The sequence below is a fragment of the Pteropus vampyrus genome, unplaced genomic scaffold, assembly GCF_000151845.1.
Source record: "Pteropus vampyrus isolate Shadow unplaced genomic scaffold, Pvam_2.0 Scaffold7, whole genome shotgun sequence".
Classification (NCBI taxonomy): Eukaryota; Metazoa; Chordata; class Mammalia; order Chiroptera; family Pteropodidae; genus Pteropus; species Pteropus vampyrus.
Genome location: NW_011888788.1, coordinates 10,538,456 through 10,558,079, shown reverse-complemented (window position 1 = coordinate 10,558,079; position 19,624 = coordinate 10,538,456). Strand labels below are relative to the sequence as shown.

The window sequence follows — 19,624 nt, the reverse complement described above, 5'->3', positions numbered from 1 at the left end:
GCTATTTCCTTCTCTACCCTAAGTAACAATTAGTCCTGGGAATATATAAAGGGGGAGATGGCCCAGATCATTCTGACGTAAAATAATAAATATATTTCTTGTGCTAGCTGTAAGTCCCTAGCATCCTATTTGTGAAGAACAAGTTGTAAAGCTTTATTATTTCCCATAAAGTCTGAACAGTTTGAATACAGAGGAAATAAACATCAATATTTCCCTTTTTGCACATAGTTACATGTAAGCTGTAAGCAGTAAGGCTGGCAGTCTCAATCAGAAAGTCCGTCATAACATATTTCAAAATCATAAATTATCACTTGATTTTAACGAGGTTTAACAATAAATTGCACTTGGAAATCATCTTTGAACACAGGCACTAATTCAATGGGAAAGACTTCACTATCAATTCATTGGCTTTTAGTTAGGCAAGTCAGGTCATGATTCCCAGATCTTTAAAATTCTTAAAACTTCTTCCTCTCTGCTTTATTTTATCTTGACACCGCTACTCAAACTACAGAGTTTTGAAAAATAGGAAAAAAATGTACAGCGTACTTTAGACATTCTTGGTAGATATAGCAAATGTCAAATATAGCTTCGATCTTCCCATACATTGATGCTATTTCCCTGGCTTATTCATAACTACTAGCCAAGTTACTGGCAGCCAAATGAGCAGAGCATGAAGCTAAATGTCCTTTTAGGCTACCCTTTCCAGGAACTCTGCTAATAATTATATGTAATTAACTTCAAGCATACATGCATTTGTTCAATCATAAATGGTTTTAACTATCTTCCTAGGCTCTGTCGGTATAGCAGTGAACAAAGACCCTGTTTTCATGAAGGTTGCATTCTAGGGGAAGAGACAAATGAACCAATAAATACATAAAATAATATCAGATGATGATAAGGGCTGAGATGTCAACTAAAGCAGGGCAAGAGAATGGAGTCATGGGGTGACAGTGATAAAACCCTTTCATAGGGATTCTAGGAATGTGCTCTATGAGTCACTAGAAAATGTATCGTTAGAAAATGTCAGGCAGCTCTCATATCAGATCCCAGTCAAGAAAGACCTGTGCCTCTGATGACAAGTTAGAATAAGGTTTTCCTGAATAATTTACTATAGTAGACAGAGAGAGGTGTACCATGTCCCTCTTCTACATCCCGATGCACAAATGTGTCAGAATCCACTGACCATTTCCTTGGCCACTGCATTGTAAAACCACAAGAAAACATGAGGTAAGAAGGTCCGTACTACCAGATCTTTTCATTATAAGATCCACCCAATAAAATCTCCATGAAAAAAAGAAGAAAGGACCATAGACTAAGAATCTAACAATTTAGATTCTTGGCAAGGTTTTATCTCTTAAACATCTGTGTGATCTTGGGCAAATCACTTGATTCATTTCAGCTCAACTCAACTCAGTTCTATGAAAGTGAGGCTCTTGTCTGTTTTGTATATTATTCTTTTCCAAAAGATAAGCAAAGCTGCTAGTACATACTTCAGGAATCAATCAGTGTTTGCTGAATGAATGAAACACTTGCTACCTACTATGTACCAGACAGATTGTTAGATGCAAAGTGTAGTCTTAAACAACAGGATAAAAAAAATCCTTGCCTAGTTCTTAATGGGACAAACTGATTTCAGTTGCTAAAAGAGTGATTTCTAGATTTTTTTCCCCAGCTTTAAATGTTGTAATGTGAGACTCTTATCAAAAGCTCCATTGTCTCCAAATGCATGTCCTCAATCACAGTGATAAATAAAAAGTTGCTAAAAACAATGGTGAACAATTAACAGAAACATCTTACAGGCTTTAAAGTATGTATCCCATCATTTCTAAACAGATTGGTAAAAAAGAAAATAAAAGGAAAAAAACGTTGTATGATGGTTAATCTCAAAATAGGCATAAACAATAGGATGCTGCTTGGACTGTGATATTAATATGTTTAAGGTAACAGGTTTGGTGCCCATGACAACCAGTTAATTTTGTATATGGAGAAATGCTGCTATTACAGACGACAGAGAATGTAAGGAAAGGTTTGAAATCATAACTCTTTTCGAACATGTAGTTCTCTAAATTTCACCTTCCTCTATGTGCATAGCTACATGGATCGATCTCATAACTATGCAATATTCTATGTACAGAGCCCTGACCATTCTTGATAGATAGATAGACTGTCAGGGGTTTCTCAATCTCTCATTGTTTTTCATATCCACCCAACTATTCAGGCTGTGAATACTATTAGGAGAAAGATAACCAAGATTTTTTTATTAATTTTAAACAATAGGTAAGACATGTCCTAAACACATGAAGGAAATAGGCCCAATACTGGTACCCTGCCCACAATTGCAGTTAGCTTCTTTTGCCTGTCCTCCAGTTACCTCTCCGTAGTTTTCCTGGGAGATCATTAGGGCCCTCCATCCAGTTCCACCAAGCAATCCCCAAACCCAAACGCTCCTAGAATGCTCTCCCCCAAATAGTTCCCCAAGTTGGAAAAAAGAAGCCTGAATTCCATACTCATAAAACATATTGTGATGCAAAAGAAAATTTGCACTCAGCATAATGAGAATACACTTCTAATGGAGTACATGAAAAATGTCATGCCTATGTATATATATATATATGACATACCTAAGCACAGGAGTAACATTAAAACAAGAACAAATCACCTGGCCATGTAAGAAAAGACAATAGTTGGCACCATGTGTCATGACATAAGAAAGTGAAAACGAGTGTCTGTAAATGCAAAGGGATTTCTAAGATAGTCCTTTGCCCTCCACACACCTTCAAATGGGCAAATGAACTCTAAATACAATGCAGACACAATTTAAAAGAGAATTTTCAAAAATACAGTTAAGGTTGTTTCTGATGATCTTCACTAAGCAGAATAAACACAGAAGGGGAATAAATCTTTCCTCAAAATGTCACAGGTAGGAAGAGAAAAGCTTTAGAAGGCCTTAGGAAATTATAGGGATTTCACAAATAGCATGTGATTAGACATGGAGCAAACTCTAGGTGGTTCTGAAAAATGAAGGAGCTAATGGGTAACACACCACCTAGTATAGCAAACAAACTTAGAAGGGCACTGCTGCAAATGTAAATAGAAAGTTACCTCTGCTTCACTTAGCTCGCAGCATCAACACAGGATAGAAACTGAATTAATTTTTCTTCTCAAAATGAAAACAGCAGTTCCTATCAGTAAAGAGCATGTGAGTGGCAGGTGCAAAGACTAAAAAAAAAATAATAATAATACATAAAGGAATATCAGGTAAACATTAATATCCAATTACGTATTTTGGTTTGTGTGGTAAGCCAGACTTTGGGTTCTGTTTGACCCTAATCAACTAATCTTTTCCTTTTTTTTTAATATAAAAATGACAGAAGTTTCCATTTGTAATAGTTTTCCCAGTCTGGTATGCTGTCTTATGACAGAGGTATGGTGAAGGAGTATGGTTGTATTTTGTGATTTTAAGATCACAAAGTGTAACAGTACCTCAAATTCTAGTTTGCTTTCACCTTGCATTTAGGCTTTTCCCTCAACCTGGCAGGCCAAGTGCTAAGAAAATGTGAGACACCAACTATTCTGCCAGTGGGCTCTTCACGGTGCTTAATAAAGTTCATGGCCATAATGGCTGCATTATTGCTATTGCTGCATAATAAATATCCCAAACTTAAAATAACAAACATTTATTATCTCACAGCTTCTTTGGGTCAGTAATTCAAGAATGACTTACCTGGGTAATTCTGGCTCAGGGTCTTTCATAATGTTGCAGCCAAACTGCCGGCCAGGGCTGCAAACAGCTGAAAGCTTGATTGGGACTGAATGATGTGCTCGCATGATCACTGTTATGGCTGTTGGCAGATCTCAAAAGGTCCGCTTCCAGGCTCACTCACATTGTTGCAGGCAGGCCTCAGTTCCTCACCATATGGGCCTCTTAAGAGGCTGTCTAAGTCCCCTTACAACATGGTAGAGGGTTTTCTTCTTCTCAGGACTGCCTCATGACATGGAAGCTGACTTCACTTAGAGAGAATGTGTAACGAATTGAATGGTGACCCCCCAAAAGATATGTCCATGTCCCAAGGCCTAGAACCCGTGGATATCAATTTATTTTGAAAAAGTGTCATTGTAAATGTAATTAAGGATCTCAGGACGTGAGATCATCCTGGATTAGGGTGGGCTCTAAATGCAATGACAAGTGTCCTTATAAGAGAAGAAAAGAGGAAAAGGCACAGAGGCATATAAAGGAGATGACTATATGAAGATGAAGGCAATGATTGGAGTTATGTTGCCATAAGCCAAGGAACACCTGGAGCCACCAGAAGCTGCAAGAGACAAGAATGAGTTTTCCCCTAGACATTTCAGAAGTCGTAGAGCACTGCTGACATCTTGATTTCAAACCCATGACTTCCGGAAATGTGAAAGAATAAATTGCTCTTTTAAGTTTTCAAGTTTGTGGTTAATTTTTACGATACCAAGAGAAGGCATCAAAAATGGAAGCCATGGTCTTTTTGTTACCTATTCTTAGTAATTTCCACTATTCTGACACATTCTATTCACTACAAGAGAGTCATTAAGTTCAGGTCATATAAAAGGGGAGGAGAGAAATAGCAAAGAACTTGTGGACATATCTTTCAAACCAATAAAGTGGCCATCTAAAACTCTCAAAATGACTTACAAAGTTTCCCTTTTCTATGAGGATGAGCTATAATGGAAGAAATCCAAAATTGACTTTACTAGTCGAGCTCCTAGTGTCATAATTTATATGCAACTCATCTAAAATTACTGTTAGTAATAACAGTGACATATGAAATAAGAAATTTCAAAAGTACATTCATGTATATCATCTCACTTAATAGTTGATTAAATTCCTATAAGAGATATTCCTATAAGAGAGTCAAAAAGACTCCAGGAAAGATGGTACACTTTAGCAGAATGAGCACCATACTGTAAGTCAAGATATCCAGGCTCTAGTCTTGGCTCTATCTTTTACCACATGACCTTGGGAAAAATTAAATAAGCCTTTTGGGCCTTAGTATCTTTAATTGTAAAATTAGGAACTCAGATAAAAAGATCATTAAAATTCCCATCAACTGTGGCAACAGCAGTATTATCTCTATTATCTCCAAAAACTAGAATAAAATTAAAATTATATACATATATATATATATACACACACATATGTGTGTGTGTGTGTATATATGTATACATATATATATATATACGTATATATATACGTATATATATATATATATATAATGTATATATATATATATATACATATATATATATATATGTAATTGGAACTCATTATAGAATATTTGTAGCAAGGAAGAACAATTGAAAAATGTATGGACTATCTTGTTTTTCACACCAGGAAAGATGATTTTGTTTCTTAACCCAATGCTAAAGTGCTTTTACCTCACCTACAATGAATTCCTTCCAGATAGTATCATGGCTCTCAGCTCAAATATCATCTCTGTGGGAGGCCCTGCCTAACCACAATAGAAAAAGTATCCCCTCCCACCACTCTCTATTTTACTGTCATGCTTTATTTTCCTTATAGCCCTTACTATTATCTGAAGTACTTTGCTTTTATATGGATATGTTTTTTCTGCCTGTCTCTGCTAGAAGCTAAGATCGAAGACAACTGGAACCTTAGCTATCTTCTTAACTATAGTCTTCTAAATTATAGAAGAGCATGCTAACTCAGAGTAAGCACTCAGTAAACACTGGTTGAATAAGTGAATGAGGTATGCTAATTATTTTCAAGTGATAATAGAGCCATATATTTATATGATGTCTTACACTATTAAAAAGTGTTTCTGAGGATATCCCCTAACAAACTCATCTAAGCTAGACATTACTACTCCTAGGTAACCATGATGAGGAAATTAAGGTTCAAAGATTAAAAAACTTTACCAAACAGATAGAATGTCCTCAATTCAGGACTTCTCCTTAGACCTTCTACCTTGGCATTTAGTATTATTGACCCAGAGCCAACAGTTATGGTCAGTACAGAGCTTGGTTCCATCAATATTTTTAACTGAAAACACCTTTAATCAAGCCATAAAGTGGTCTAATGTTTAATCTTTGGGACTAGTGATTAATTGCAAGAAGAATATATACATTTACAAGTTGTTTTGTATTGTCCACTTTTTAATAAAATCACATATGTTGGTAATAGTTCAAGGAAGATTTTGGCACTTGGTGAAAATCTTCATTTAATTCAACATTCACTACTTATTTCAATAAATGTATTCTGCAATTCCTGAACATCAACTGCCATGGCTCTGAGATTAACCTTTCCTGTTTGCTTGTGCCTGACCTCAAAGCATCCTAAATTACTCAAAGCAGTTCCGATGGTTTTAATTTATGAGAACACCTTCAAATATTCATCTTTTAAATCCTGAAAATAATTACCCCTGCACAACAGTAACTCTCTTTTTAATCTTAGCTGATAACTCTGATTAAACACATCCAAAGGCTGATTACCCCCACTGTGGCTAATGCCAGTGTCACAGCTAACTACTTATTTCACAGCAGGAATTGCCTTCGAGAGCCTATTTACATTATTACCCAGAATTGATTTACACTGTTATCTTCTATTGATCACATAGGAAAAAGAAGGTATAGACAGTGTCCTGTTAAGGCTTGCTAAGATGTCAAACAATGCAAGCCAAGCACAGGCATTTATTCTAATCTTAGCTCAAATTCAACAATATAAATACCAGTTGCTTTCAAAATGTAGATACTTTCAAAAGATACTCTTTACTATTAGAATTGTTTAGTTATTTCATCACAAAGCCAATTGGGGATGGAATTTATGCTATCACAATGGGTCAAATAAAAGAGAGAAAATGAAAGTCATCTAAGTGTAGGTTATATGTGAGCCATGTGGACAAAACAAAACAAATTTTGCCCCTGTGTTCTCCTACACTGCTAGAATCTTTAAACAAGCAGCATGTTTGGTCATATGATAACAGAGAGGCTGCAAATACAGCAGTAATAGTCTCTCAGATTTCTAGAATCACATACTCCTGAATGTCTTCTTGGTTGGGTTCCTGCAGTGGCAGCTCTGACTATGACAAATGCAAGGCTTTCAATAATTCCCCCAGTAAACATGTATCAATCTCTGTACTGGTTATGATGTCAGATGCTAAGGACACCAGGGGTAAATGAGACTGATATGATTTCTGCTTTCTCAAATATTATTCCGTTTAAGAAGACAGGCAATAAACAAGTAAACAGATACAGATATCACCACTAAACTTTGAAATATGACAAAGAAAAAGAAGAGAATGTCAAAGTTCTCTTCAAACAAAGCCTTACTCTGTGACCCAAAAGGCTGCCTGTACTGTGTGGCAAAAGAGTGCAGGGCAAGGAGTCAAAAGGCAAAGACTCTGCTCAAGATCACACCACTATCTAGGTCAATGGTCCTCACACTTGAGCATGCATCAGATTCATCTGGAGAGCTTGTCACACCTCAGTTTCTGATTCAGTTAGTCTGAGGTGGGACGTGAGAATGTGCATCTCTAACAAAGTCCCAGGTGATGACCAGGTGAGAACTGCTGCTCTTATTTTACAATCTTCCTGCCTTTCTTACTTCCACATTCATTACAAGGATCACTACACAGATAAAACGTATAAAACTGCTTAAAATAAATGAAATGGGTGGTAATTATGAAGAAATAGATTAAAATCAAAGTGGAATTCCTAAAACACTCAAGGAAAATGAGCCAATCAGAGTTGATTTTAGGAGGAACAATCCCATTTCTCTCTCTCTAGGAAGGAAGATGATTTTATGTTCTTTAAAAGCCATTTTTCTCTTTATGTACTATAAGTAATTTAATTATGGAAGGGGCTCATGAGGACCCTCAGGCCTCCATCAAAGACTGACAGAGTCATACTCTTAGCAGCATGCCCACTCCACTGCCTTCACAATCAGACACCTGCTGGTAGGGTCCACAATGGCTAAAATCAGGTCATGCTTTGCAGAGGACTCATTTGAACCATCCTATGAGCTACCTACTCTAGAAAATGAATTTCCTCAGGACTACAGGCTCCTTTTCAGCACGTTAGCTAAAAATGACCTTTTTTTTTTTTTTTTTCTAGGCATTTTATTTTTCAAGGTGGCCTTATAATTTGAAAGATTTACAAGGCTTCAGATCATCCATTCCCAAAGTGATGTTCTGTTGAGGCAACAGAAGTAAGGACGGTCCTAAGAAATAGAGGCAGGCATTTAAGTTTCACTTTTGTCAATACTGATCTGAGTAAGTTATATACATTTAATAGTCGATAAATATTTAACCTCTCGGGATCTCAGCTTCCTCCATTATAAAAAGTAGGAATCACCATAGACCATAAGTTGCCAAACTTTCTATAAAGGGCATGATAGTAAATGTTTCAGGCTTTGTGGTCATACAGCCTCTATTAACAACTACTGTTTTATCATATGAAATCAGCTATATGCAATATGTAAAAAATTAGCATAGTTGTGTTCTAATAAAATTTTATTTATAAAAACAAGCAGCAGTCTTGGCCAACACCTGCCACAGACTCTCTCTGCCTACCCTAGGGATACTTGATCACTGCCATGCCTCTAATATGGACTTATTTTGTTATTGGGAACAACAAATTTAACCTCTCTGTATCTGAATTTCTTTTTGTGTTTTAAGAAAATATGATTACTTGTCATGTCACTTCCTCATAGAAATTTCAAAAGGACTGATGAGCTAATGTTTCAAAGTACTATGATTTTTTGATGAAGGGCACAAGAGAAGTACTAATTATTATCAACGATATCGTTTAAGCTACTATCATCTGATTATTATTGCACCTGGGAATAGAATAAGGACTCTGATTCATACCACTCTATGATATTCAAACGTATTATGCTATGGCCTCTTACCTTAGAGTTTCCTTTCAAATGACTAATGAAAAACTATGAGTCTGATGCTAATATTACCCTTTCATGTCTTCCAAAGATTAAATAGAAGAAATAAAAGAAACAGATTCCACCTTTTTATATACAGAGGTTTAATTTTTTTCATTTATCTTTGATAATTCTTCAGCCTTAAAGCCTAAAAATGAATCATTTATAAGAAACAAAATAGACATGTGAGCTATGATGAAAATCATTAAATAAAATTGATATGGTTTTTTTGTTTTTTTTGTTTTTTGTTTTTATTTGTTCACCTTTCGGAGAAACTCCATTAACAGTAAATTTCTTAGACAAGAGATTTTGGAATTAGATATATGTTAAAATATGATTTAAAAACACAGTGAATAATCGACACTAATTTCATCATTTCTTAGGAATTCTAGTGTACATATTCTTTTACATCTCTCCCACCACCAATTATCAACCAGTCTGGCACTTTTAACAATTAATGCATTTGATAGATATTTCTTTAGTATCCATTATATACAAGGGGCTGTTAGAAAGGTGGAAAGTTGTACATATGTCAGTAAAAAGTAGCACATAAAAAGTGCCCTCAGCATGTTAACATACAGTATCCTGGATTCTGAGGGAAAAGGAAAATACTTTTAGCTTCATTAATAAAGGAAGACTTATTTTATTGCAGAAGTGATATTTGAGCTGAGTCTGGAAAACAGCTAGAAAAAAGAAAAAAAGACAGAAAGAGCTTTCCAGAGAGCCCCAAACACAAATCCTATGCACAAACATACCATTGTGAGCTGTTCAGATCATATAAAAGGTTGTAAATAATTCAAGATATGGCGGTAAATCATGGAAGGCCAAATATAAGGCTAACAAGTTTTAAGAAAAAACCTAGTGAAGAATTTTGAAAGGAGTAGAGCTACATTTTATTAATTCATTCAACAAATATTTTTTGAACTCCTATTATGTGTTAAATGTTTTTCTACATTGCATGAATACAGCAATAAATGAAAAAGATGCAGGAAAAAAAAAAATTTCCGCCCTCATTCTGGTGTGGGGGGCAAACAATAAACAAAATAAGTAAGTGATATAGTATATTTGAAGGTTGAATGCTACAGATAAGTAATTCCAAATACAGCAGAGAAGCCATTATAAATAGGTTGGTGTGGGTGGCACCTGAGGTTACATTTGAGCAAGAGTTTGAAGAGGTGAGGGAGCATGCCATGCAGGTATCTAGAAGAACAGAATTCCAGGCAGAGGGAATGCTGATGCAAAGGCAGTAAAGATTAGCAAAGTAGCCTGTGTGAGTGAGGGAGAGGACAGAAGGAGATGATGTCAGAGAGGTAAGGAAGGTCGTATCACCTAGAGACTTGTAGATAATCATAAGGACTCTGGATTTAGAAATATTCATCTACCAGCATCGGGCAGAAGGGAAAGCAGAAGGGAAATTAGAAGTGGGAGCAAAATCAGAAAAGCTATTTTCCAGGTGAAAAGGTCTGAAACCTTTCATTCATTTAACTACTCATTCATTCACATTAATTCGGCACATATTTAGGAGACACTATGCTAGATACTGACACTAGAGCTATGACTGAGATGGACAAATCTCCCCCAGATGAAGCTGACCTTCGAGTAAGGATAATGGTAGCATGTACAGAAACATCCCATATGTTGACAAGCTTCTGAAAAGCTATAAAAATTCAAATTTTATTATAAATCCAAAAAATCTTTAATACTGTAAAAGAGAAGATCTCAAAACTTCCAATTGTATAAACAGCCCTTAGTCCAGTTCCTAAGTATTTCCTTAGAAATAGCCTTCAATAAAATATTAGCCAGTATTCTTTTTACTCTTAAGATTACTTTTGAAAAGAAAGACTGGATATTTTACATCAAAATAAATTATTCAAAACATCCAAGTCATGAAGAATAAACTGAATATCTGAGGCCTATCATTCCACCAAGCATGATATGAGTCACAGACTACAAATATATTAATTCAAATACAAGCATTTGTGAATATATTAATTTATCAAGGAAAAAAAAAAAAGCAAAGACCAGTCCAAAGTTACCAAGTTTGTCTGTAATCCATACAATAGCATTTTCTAAACTAATTGCTTATGCATGAAGATATTATCACTGGTGGCTGGACGACTGGCGTTAGTATCCCTATAATGATAAACCTCCTGTCACAGAGGACAGATAGGAGCCAGTCTCTGCTGTCAAATTGTCATGGAATTGTTAAATATGGAGGAGAAAATGACCCAAACAGTATGTAATAAGCTCCCTTTTCATTCTCTTTCTACAAAAGCACATCTGTGGATTGTTAATGACTCTGAAATGGATGAACCAAATTGATAAAAAAGAAAAACATCTCTCAGGAAAGGGAAAATGAGCACACACAATGTTTATAAAATATAATTTAAAATATAAGCCTTTGACAGTATTGTGAAATACTATAAAGTGGCATATGAATGTAAGCTACTATTACTCATTTTAGTATTGCTTTCCTTGCTTTTCTTTACATTTTTTAATATAAACTATTAATCTTTCTAAATATAGAGACATACCAAGACCTATTCACAAATAGTACATGTGTATGACTTTCATGAGGTAGCACTACCATTTTCTAATCTGATAATTTCTATTATACTATTATGTTGGATTTTTTTTTTTTTTTTACTAGACGTGACCTATGGGCTATGTACAGTGACTTAAATGTGTGTCAGGCTCTCATTATCTTGGCTCCCATGGATTCTGTACCAAGTCCCATTGACTTTTCATGTCCAGATTCTTTGTCTCACAAAGACTCACTTGCCCTAGGAAGCCCAGGAAAGCCACACCTTACTTAGCTCAAGGGCATGATTCAATCATGAATTTCTTCAAGCAAAGATATGGGTATTGCCCATCTTTGTACCTTAGTGCCTGACACTGTACAAATCTTCCATAATCCTGTACTAAGATGAATGACTTATTTAGAGGGCTATCAAACAGAAGCAAGCACATTAACAAAATTATCATAGTGTCAATCCATACATTAGAGCCACCATTTTATTTGGTCATATTTAGTGATTCTGAGGTTGTCTTCAGAAATCTTAGAGTTGAAGAATTTTTGATGTGTTTTAATATCTAACAGTGTAGTGAATCAACAGAACAGGCCTTAATCCTTGGTTTAAGGATAGATACAAACCTAAAAATAGTAATTTGCTTTTCTTAGGGTATATTGGTTAGCTATATCACAAAGGTAGCATGCTGTTAAAAAGAAAGACTGACCAATATTTATAAACATAGTGCCATATAATCCTAGAAATGAAACTGCCTCTAATACTCAGGCTCTCTGCATCAGAGGGAGAACTACTCTAAACACCACTGTACACAAAGAACTTTATTTGGCATAATTATATATTCCAAGTAGGAGTGAAGAGTCATTTGGCACATGATTTGACTCTTCCACACAGGGTAAAACATGAGCAAAGAAAGAAAAATGAGAAGTCATTAAAGGGAAAATTAAACAGTATATGGTTGATATACGTTCATTAAAAACGCACTGTGTGAAATGTAGGATCAGGACTATAACATTTAAAAAGAAAAATAGCATTTTAGTATATTACTATTTACTAAAAAATCTTCAAATTTAAACATACTTTAAAGTAATCTTTAAAATACAATGCACTATCTCTCCATTCATACATATCCATGGGAAATTCATTCTTACACAACTTGTCTACACAAAGCCCAAAGGGTATCCTACAGATCGCTTTGTAATTTTTCAGTCACACTTTCTCCACCGCTAAAAGAAAAACAAAAAACAGCTTCACTTTTACATAAAATGTATTCATAGACCCAGGCAGTCTCATAAGAGGAAGGTAAATGGAAAAACAATTAATTGGTGTCTCAATTTCCGGGTCAAGGCACACCTTGAATGTGCAGTGAAACCTTCTACCTCCACCACCCAGGCCCTGAAGACAACGTGCTAAAAAAAATCTATGCCTTTAATCAGTTTCCTTCTTAGCATTTTTATTCCAAACTACCCTACTCAGTTGGCTAAATGACTAAACAACAAGGTCAATCAAATGCAATACTTCTCTCTATTCAAATATAATGGAAATTTTGACCATTCCACATTCAAAGAGCAAATACATTCTCACACTGACAACCACATTCCATTGGCTTTTTCCTGAAAGCAAAGTGTGACAGATGCCTTGGCTGTAATTGCCAATCAGCCTTTACATGGCAGCTGAAAACACAATACATCACTTTGATCTCCTTTGCTCTAAACACATTCACAATCAAGGAACCTGAACAAGGAATAAGAAATTGGCATCATTTCCAGAAGCTGTCACTCCATGGCACTTAAATACTATAATGTATATTTTGCTCATATTTTTATTTCTTTGTTTTAGAAACACTCTGTTGACGATCTAAACAAAACTAACCTGCAGTCAAATATCATATACATATATATTTGGAAAACACATTTTATCACCACATATGATAAAATATGAGCACATTTAACTAAATACCACCACTACCATTTCCTTTCCCAGTTATGCACCCGTGGAATAAAACAAATAAGAATGCTTGTCATATTTTGAAACAATGTTCAAAAGAATGTTACTCACATTTTGCAGGCAGGTCGTAGCCACATGTGATTTTTGCATGTCCAGTATCACAGCCGTTCAGGTTACGACATTCAGCTAGCAAACAGGGGCCAGCTGCTCTGTGAATACAGCCATCCACTAGGGGGGAGAGAAAAAAGTTAGCTCATACTTGACCATTTGGAGATAAATGCAAAACTTAAGATAGGAAGAAAAAAGGAACTCAATTTGCTCATATTAGAAATCACCATAGCCCATGGAAGAAAACCCATGGTTGCCAATCCCTCGAACACTATGTTTTCCAATTTCTCTCTCTCTCTCTCTCTCTCTCTCTCTCTCTCTCTCTCTCTCTGTGTGTGTGTGTATGTGTGTGTGTGTGTTTAGTTTGTGTGGTTAACAGAAGTAGAAAGGTTATAGAAGTAATGTGCCTAAATGTTAAACACCAGGTTCTCAATGTGTGTGTGTGTGTGTTTTTTTTTTTGGGGGGGGGCCCTAATTTGTAGCATTTTCTAATTTCAATTGTGTAACTATTCCCACCATGTCCATTTCAAGCTATCAACTCAGTGTCACAGAACACAAGGTTGGGAAGAAATGCTAACAGTTCTACTTCCTGAGCTTGTAAGTATTGTCTCCAACAGGTTGTAGATGAAAACAAAGTTGAGAAGAAAATGAGAAAGGCACTCTGGAACATTTGTACTCACCTCAAAACTGAGAGAGTGGAATTAAAGCTAATCAAAGCAAGAACCAGACCTCTGAGTTCCTCCTCCCCAAATACATTTCTTCCAGGTGTGTAACAGGGCACTAGATGATGGACAAAGGTAGCTTAGGTCTTGATAAATACCTACAAAACCACCCTCACTCACTTGACAGGGACTAAAACAGAACTGCTGCTGCTACTGTTGTAACTTTGCTAAATGATCAGGCTCTCTGTCCTTCACCAACCTCAGGTCTCACTGGCTCCCTGGCCTTCACAGTGAGAATCATAAATCTGATGCCATCAGAAATGACAATTTTATATGACTGTATTGGGGGTAAATGAACAGGTGAAAGGCTTAAGACCATATGCACGTAAATCAGGACATTGAGAATCTGGGTTCTTAGTTGTTATTGAATGGTCCCCTTGGACAGAAAGGAAATGCAAAATTGCAACAAGAAGGGCAATGAGACAGAAAAAGAGAGTAACAGTCATCTGAGATGTAAAAATAGACCAGGATATTAGTGGTCTGATACTCTCTACCCAGACCATTGCCCCTCTCTCCACTGTTCACAACACCATGTAATTGACCATTACTTTTTATTCTTATTATTTTTATTATTATTTTGAGAAAAGATAAATATATGATGAGATGTGGTCACTGAGGGACGTATAACTTTTCTAATGTCCACCATTGACGGGTGTGAAGGCATCACTTTTGGCTGAATAAGTCTCCTAAGGAAACAGGGTCATCTGGGCTTTACCACATCATCACTTGCATATCTGTGAAGTTTGAGAATGAACCTGGGCCTCAAAGACCCTCACAACAAAATGAATTCACTCCAGACTATCTGAAACTACAGTGTTTCAGAAAACCTATGTTGAAATCCAGACTCTACCTTTACCAGGCATATGGGACTCAAGCCTCAGTTTCCTTAGATATATATCAGTGTCAATAACAACACTACTTCACATGGCTGTGTATGGAATTTGAATCATATAATGGATGAGAGGCACCACATAGTGTTTAGTACAGTGCTATGTGCCCTATTAAGGGTAATTATCTTAAATTTCTTAAGTGGAAATTTTGTGTAAATTTTAAAACATGTTTTCCTCATTTAAAAATGAGGAATATAAAGAAGTAAGAATAATATGAAAACCACCATTTACTCTCCAACCAAGAGAACTCAACATTTGGATGCTCATTCTTTCACTTTTTAAGTACACAGGCACTCATAGATATAATTTTTTCTTACAAAAAAGTTTGATAAATTGTTCAAATTCTTTCACATAGCAATTTTTACTTTTAAAATTTATTGTATAAAATAATTAACACAAATGCAAAAGATATAAGTAAAAGAAATATCAAAGTTGTTTATAATAGTGAAAACTGAGAACTACTCAGATAAATAGAGAGCTGGTTAAATAAAACAAAGTCTATCAATGCGATGAACTATTATGTAGCTATTAAAAACAATGGGCCAATGTTATGTAAATAGAGTCCTGAACATAAAAAGATTTCTAAGTGAAATGCCAGGTTTAAAAGAGTTTATATAGTATAGTCACAATTTTGTTTACAAAATTATACACAAACATACATATACATATACATTTATATACATACACATAAACACATATAGGAGTTAGAAAGATATACCCCAAAATGTAAAAAAATGATTATGGGATGGGAAACAGAAAATGAGACTATCAGGTAAAAAATTAAACCCTAATTTCTCTATGTTTGATTTTTCTTACAAGAACTTCAAGTACTTTAACGTGAACGTATTCTCTTGGCAAAGAGATAATTAGTTACTTTGTTTAAATTGAATAACTAATATAGGATTTGCTAGTGTACTTAATCATATGCTGTCAAATATTGTCTACATTATACAGATTGCAGCCTAATGCAGTTTGAAGATATGTAATTCTCAAAATCTTCATGGCTATACCAGCATTCCTGACTGCTGAAAGTCTAGCTGAAGAGCTATTTAATATAATGACTATAGCTTAAATATACTGGGTGCATCTTTGTGCCAGGAACCATAAAATGAGGACAACTTTATAAGGTAGATACTAATTTTATTGTCACCATTTTATAGGAATTTAGAAGAGGTTAGTAACTTGCCTACATTCACAAAGTATTGGCAATGTGATTCAAAATCCCACCTTGCTCTAGTCTAATTCATTATAATTCACAGCCTTCAGTACTTGAATCCAGGCAGTCTTACCTCAACTCTTGCACGTAGAATGTTGAACCACTAAAGACATTACTTTTTAATTCCCATCAATTTTATTCATGAGTTACAACGTACATACAATCAATTTTGCAGTTTTGATGAGTTTTAACAAACATACATACTCATGCAACCATGATGTCAATAAAGATACAAAATGTTTCCAACAATCCAAAAAGCTCTCCTGTGCCCTTGCTGTCCGATTTCCCCCTAACCATAGCTAAATTTCAACTGTTGTATAACTTCAAACTTCATATAAGATATGGGGAAGAGAGAGCTTGCTTTCACTCAGCAAGGTTTTGAGATTTATCTGTGTTGTTGCATGTATTAGTACTTCATTATTTTTATTCCTAATATTCCATGTTGAGTACACAATAATTCATCCATTAATCTGTGAATGGACATTGGAGTATTTAAAATTTTTAGCTATTACGAATAAATCTTCACACTTATACAAGTCTTTTTGTGGTTAAATATTTTTATGTTCATCGGACAAATATCTATATGAGTAAAATTGCTAAGTCAGTATATGTTTTACTTCGTTCACAACTAACATACAGTTTCCCAACGGATTATACCAATTTACATATACCCTGTCAGCACCAGGCTGATTGAGAAGGGAAGGTTTCGGTGGTGAGACGCCCAGTTGAAAGAACGCACAGGGAGCTGACATGAGAGCGAAACGACAGGCACCAACTTTATTGCGGGGAGCACACTTCCGCGTTGGGGGACTGCATGGGCTTATATATGCCAGAGAACAATAGTGGCATTCTGACACACATGTGTGATACAGCAAGCTGAATCATTCTTACATAAGCTGGCGCAGGCGCACTATTGTGTTTAATGTAACACACTAGATCCGGAGTCCTGTCCCTAGCAGTGAGCCTGGATCACAGCCAGACCGGGGATCAGCCAGGCCTGGGGCCCACATGCCTCCATCAATGTATGAAAATTCAAATTTTAGCAATTCTTTGGTGTTGTCAGCCTTTTTAATTTGAGCGATTACAATGAATATAAGGGGGTATCTCATTGTGACTTCAAATTTCCCTGATGATTAATGATGTTAAGTATCTTGCCAAGTGCTTATTAGCCATTCATATATATTCTTTCTGGAAATGTCTGTTTACATCTTTTGCTATTTTCTTTGTCTTTTTATTACTTAATTGTGTTAAATGTGCTATGATTTCCATTCAACTTTTTATTTCAAATATTTTATTTCTTCAGTTCTCAAGATTTTCTTTTGGTTCTTTTTCTTATAGTTTTCATATTACTCCTGAAATTTCCTATCTCCTTAATCATTATGTCCGCCTTTACATGTAAATGCCTTAACAGATCTCACATAGTGATTTTAAAGGCCCGTCTGCCAATTCCGATATCTAGATCAGCTTTGAATCTCTTTATATTGACTAATTTTTCACATGACTCTTGTCTCATTTTCTTGTTTCTATGCATGTCTAGTAATTACTGATGTCATCTGAACATTGTAAATATGTTATAAAGGCTTTAGATGTTAAAGTAATGTTTGCTATTCCCCACATTTTACATTATAAAGTCTTTAATTCTAAATGTGATTCCAACTTACCCTCCCAACCTCATATCATTCCATTCTTTCTCTCTTGGCGTTGCATCAGTCTGATCTAGGTACAACTAAATCCTCCCTATTCCTCAAACATACCATGACTTCCTTTCTAAAGTACTCTCTACCCAGACCATTCAGCTACCTTTTCTTTTCTGTCTAGCAAGGTCTTTCTCATTTTTCAACTCTAATTTCAATGTTTTCTCCTCTAAAAATTCATTCACAAAAACCTATTCGCAAACCATTTACAGTTTGCAGGACAAAATAACGTCTCTTTATGTTCTCATAAGGTTCTGATTTGTACCCTTATTTTTATACTTATAAATTGTTTTATAGCTATTACATAAATAAAGCAGACTTTTCATATTCTACCAGCTCCTTGAGGGCACAGGAAGTGGCTTATTCTTTTGTATATCCCCAGCTATCTTTATAACTGACATTTTGTAGGTGCTTAATAGATGCAATTAAACGTGGGAGAAAGTAGTGTAGGTTTGTTTTTTTGTTTGTTTTTTTGTTTTTTAATTAAGGAAGTGGTCAGGCTAGTTAAATCCAAAGAATCAAAAATTAAAAAGTAAAGTTATATATACAGCAACATATAATAGTTACAAGTCTAGTGAAGAGCTTCCACATTAGAAGTGTTAACAATTCACAGAATCTGAAAATCCACCCACTTCTTGGGTCTGGTGCAGCCTGTTAGAAAACCTGCTCCTTTCATTTTCCTTATTGTCAGGTTAAAAAGGCAGCAGGCCGAATAGTAGCAAATTGTGTGATTCAACACAGCAGCACTTTTTCCATCTTCCCCACCACCATCCCCCAGTGGGAGGGGACCGAGCACCAATAGTCAACATTCAGGCTGGCACACAATATGTTCAGTTTTACTCAAAATATCTAAACTTAATTATAACTAAAAATAACAATAACAACAAACCAACAACAACCAAAAACGAACCCAAGATCAAAAGTCTAAAAGAGAAAGCTGAACACAATTTTCCAGAGGGCAATAGAACTATCTATGCCTCTTATCCTACCAAAGAAATTTTCCTATAGGAAAAAAATAAAAGACAACTAAACTCTATAAATAAATATCTTTGCCAAAGCCCATTTATTTTACTTCCTGGGCATGTAGATAGATAGCACTTCCTATCCTCCTTGTAGTTATATGGGGTCATGAGATGAGTTCTGTTTAAAGGGATATGAGTAAAACTTATGTAATTACTTCTACATACAATCTTAAAAATCTTGCATGCATTCCTCTACCCGATCTTCCATTGTCTGCAGAGGATCCGTTGCAAGACTCCAGTTTCCCAGGAGATGATACAACAACTAAATGGAAAGTGCCTGAATCCCTAAATGCCTCTGTGGATCAGTGTTCCTCTCACCCTTACTGGACTATCAATCAAGTGATAGATAACCTTTATTATGTAAAGCCACCGAGGTTTGGGTATGTTTATGAGAGCAGTTTGCCTTGACTAATATATTTACTGCTGTTGTAAATACTAGTGTGATAATTTTCATTCGCCTCAATTACTGCTGTTTTTCAAAGTTTATGTAAAAAAATTTAGGTTTTTCCTATTAGAATGAATATATTATTTTGGCCAAGTTCATTCCCTTAGATATGCCTCACAGTCCTTCATC

At 35.4% G+C, this 19,624-nt stretch overlaps 1 protein-coding gene across 1 annotated transcript in view; it reads right to left on the bottom strand.

Annotated features, from left to right (window-relative positions):
- MACROD2 (MACRO domain containing 2) overlaps positions 1-19,624 on the bottom strand; it is a 1,889,795-nt gene that overhangs the window by 1,274,858 nt on the left and 595,313 nt on the right. Inside the window, exon 5 of the mRNA XM_023536764.1 lies at positions 13,510-13,626. Within this exon, the coding sequence (XP_023392532.1) occupies positions 13,510-13,626 (117 nt within the window). The remainder of the gene's footprint in view (positions 1-13,509; positions 13,627-19,624) is intronic.